The sequence below is a fragment of the Echinops telfairi genome, unplaced genomic scaffold (assembly GCF_000313985.2).
Source record: "Echinops telfairi isolate 266 unplaced genomic scaffold, ASM31398v2 ScPeMD7_70;HRSCAF=299, whole genome shotgun sequence".
NCBI classification, from domain to species: Eukaryota; Metazoa; Chordata; class Mammalia; order Afrosoricida; family Tenrecidae; genus Echinops; species Echinops telfairi.
Window position 1 is genome coordinate 5,319,893 of NW_022103968.1, and position 3,280 is coordinate 5,323,172.

General features: G+C 61.2%; 1 protein-coding gene across 1 annotated transcript in view; it reads left to right on the plus strand.

The window, feature by feature from the left end:
* UROS (uroporphyrinogen III synthase) overlaps positions 1 to 3,280 on the plus strand; it is a 15,363-nt gene extending 12,083 nt beyond the window's left edge. Inside the window, exons 5-8 of the mRNA XM_045291384.1 lie at positions 3 to 61; positions 1,048 to 1,133; positions 1,697 to 1,795; positions 2,802 to 3,280. Of these exons, the coding sequence (XP_045147319.1) occupies positions 3 to 61; positions 1,048 to 1,133; positions 1,697 to 1,795; positions 2,802 to 2,939 (382 nt within the window). The 3' untranslated portion in view covers positions 2,940 to 3,280. The remainder of the gene's footprint in view (positions 1 to 2; positions 62 to 1,047; positions 1,134 to 1,696; positions 1,796 to 2,801) is intronic.

Consider the following 3,280-nt stretch of genomic DNA (forward strand, 5'->3'; position numbering starts at 1 on the left):
CTTCTCTTCCCCTGTGGGACCCTCAAACGCGAGACTCTGCCGAAAATGCTGAAGGACCATGGTAAGGGAGCACACTGGCCCCTGGGCACCAGGCCCTTCCCAGTGACCCAGTGGTCAGCTACAGTGTCCACACAGGTGGGCAGGCCTGGCCAGGGTCGACCCAAGGCCAGGCCTGTGGATGTGCCCCTCAGCCTGTCTGCCCTGGCTACAGTAGCAGGTGACCTGGGCAAACCAGCCAGATGAGGGTCATGCACAGGTGACCCTCTGGCTGTGCACGCCACATGCAGAAGTCTGATGTTGTCACAGTGTGTGGAGTCAGCTCAGACAAACGTGCTGCCCCCAGCCCGCCCCTCCAGGCACCCTATACCTGCCCACTGTGCCGTGTGAACACGAGGCGAAAACAGCAGCCAACACAGGACCCTGTGGCCTTAAAGGGCTCCGCGTTCACATCACAGTCAGCATGCTGGTTTTTCAGATGAAGTAGGGACCGGTCAACAGCAGTCACCGCTCTTGAGGGACCCCCTTGCTGACCCTGCTCCATTTGCTGAAGCCCAGGCCACCCTGTCTTCTGCAAGCCGCTGTTCTGACCGCCTGAGTCAGTCCAAAGACAGGGGTGTCTGTGCCCAGAAATGCCCAGAGCCACTGAGCAGGGCAGGGAGGAACAAGGCAGGAGGGGGTCCCTTTAGACAGGTGGGTCTCCTGCAGCCACAAGGCCAGCTTCTCTGGCAGTGGTCCTGTAGGGCCTCCCCTTAGGAGCTCCCCAGGCTTGTGGACCTGGAGCTGGATGCCCCTACTGGCCCCTGGCTCCTACCTCGCTGCCTGCTTCCGTCTCAGCTTAAAACCTTCCCTGGGGCCTCGGCGCCACCCTCGCCTTGGCACAGCAACCCCAGAGCAGGAACAAAGAGCCCCCCTCCACCCCTCAGCTTCTCCTGGGACTGGACAGGCTGCGGCAGGGTGGGGATGCATCCACCGACCGTGCTCAGAGGTAGAAGTGTCCCTTGTGTCCCCAAGGCAGTAACGTCTGTTTCCCCTTTCCACTGTGCCCAGGGGTCCCCCTGGAGAGTGTCACCGTCTACCGAACGATCCCTCACCCAGGGATCAAGGGCAGCCTGAGGAGCTACTTCTCCAAGCAGGTAGGTCGGGCCCCCAGGGCATTGCATGGTGGGGGGACACTCAGGGGCAGGCAGCTTGTGTTCCTGAGCCCTGCGTGGGGTAGGTACTGTGGGATGGTGACCACAAGCCACGTAGGTGGGCATCAGTGGGGCCGGCCAGATGCCCACTGTGTGGCTTTGAGGACACACGACCATTCCTAGGACGGTTCAGCAGGCCCGTGTGGCGGGTGTGACAATCTTTTCATTCACGAGGATTACAGCCTCGGAAAGCCCAGAGCCAGTTGTGGACACGAGTCAGAATCTACTCATGGGCAGGAGGTTTGGGGTCCACACAGGGTGCTAAGCATAGTCAGCCTGCGGCTGCCATTGCCTTGGTGGGGCGTTGCAGGAGCTGGAGGGACCAGCCTTAGGGGTAACGGGGCACACGGGGTGAGGCCGCAGTGCTCAACCGGGAGTCGGACTCTGGATTGGGGAGATAAGTGGCTCTTGGGGGAAGGGACCGACGTCTCAGCACTGCGCTTCGGCCCCTGCCTCGGGCGGGTGCCCTGTGCTGATGGCAGAGGGTGCTCACTTCCTCTCTGCAGGGCATCCCCGCCAGCATCGCCTTCTTCAGCCCCTCGGGCCTGACGTACAGCCTCCAGCACATCCAGGAGCTATCTGGGGACAGCATTGAGCAAATCAAGGTGAGCCTAGGGTGTCCAGGTGACATCAAAGCACCAGGCCTAGCCCATGGAGAGGGAAGCCCTCAGGGCGGCCCACTTCTCAAGGCTACTGTAGGCCAGTGCCAGGCCCAGTGTGCAGAAAATGGCCTGGCTGCCCTGCCATCCCGAGCTCCTTTCAGCCTGGCCTCTGCCTGGGACCCTTCCCAGAGTAGGACTGCCTGCAGCCAACCTCCACCCAGAGGGTGCCCACTGCTGGCCCCCCAGGTCCCTCCCTCCATAGTGCAGCCGCTGAGGATGGTAACCCTAAGCCCAAGCCCGCTGCCCCCAGGTGACTCCAACTCACAGCGGCCCTCGTGTCACAGAGCCGCTGTGGCCTCTCAGAAACAGAGCCAGCAGTGGTGTCCAGCTGCCTCCGCCTGGGGCTCCCTGGATGTAGCAGAGTAGGGCTGTGCCTCCTCCGAGTAGAGGGTTTGTTTAATTGCACGGATTTGGTTTGGAGAACGTTCACCAACTCCTTCACACAGGCCATTCTTCAAGTCGTGAGCCCATTCTCCACGCCCCCACCAGCACAAACCCGCCGCCCCCGGGAGCCCCAGGGGGACTTTTGGTTTGAGAGTTCAAAATTGTCCCAGGGCCATTGTTCAGGGCTTCTTCCCGGCTTCATCCAGCCTCCGTGGTTCCAGAAAGTCTGTGAGATTTTAACCTTCTGTTCTGCAGTTCCCTCGTTTGACCAGGATTCTTCTATAGACTGACTCCATAGGTAGGGTTTTCTGGGCTGTGGCCTCTAAGAGGCAAACTCCAGGTCTCCTTGGGATGCCTATTGATGAGCAGTTCGCTGGCCCTCAGTGGGCAGTGTAAGCAGGTTTTCGGACAACGCGAGGCCCAGTCCAAGATAGGCGGTGCAGCCACGGTGGGAGCACAGGTTGGGACATGAGGAAGTACCAGCAGGAATGGGCAGTGTGGCCCGTGGCCCGCACTCCCCACACCCTGTGTACGCACTGAGACCCGTCCTCTCCTCTCCCTGCAGTTTGCAGCCATTGGCCCAACCACAGCGCACGCATTGGCCACCCAAGGCCTGCCCACGAGCTGCATGGCCGAGAGCCCCACACCAGGAGCCCTGGCTAAGGGCATCCAGAGGGTGCTCCAGCCCCCCGACTGCTGCTGACCAGCCGCCGCTCCCTCGGATGGGGTGAATGACTGGTGTCTGCCTGCGTCCTGAGTGGGGTCCTAGGGACAGGGATCCGGGATAGGACCTGGACCGGCAGCTGGCCTTCACGCACATGATGCCCCACCACAGGGGACCCCCGGGAACCAGAAACTCAAAGCAAACCTGCTCATGTGGGGTCCCTGTAGGAAGGACAGGCAGACTGCCCTGCCCCCCTGGGTTTCTGAAGCTGTAAATCTTTACAGAGGTGGACTGCCTCCTCTTTCTCCCTCGGAGCAGCTGGTGGGTTTGAACTGCCGACTTCCCTGTCAGCATCCCCCCAATAAACCCACAGGAATGTG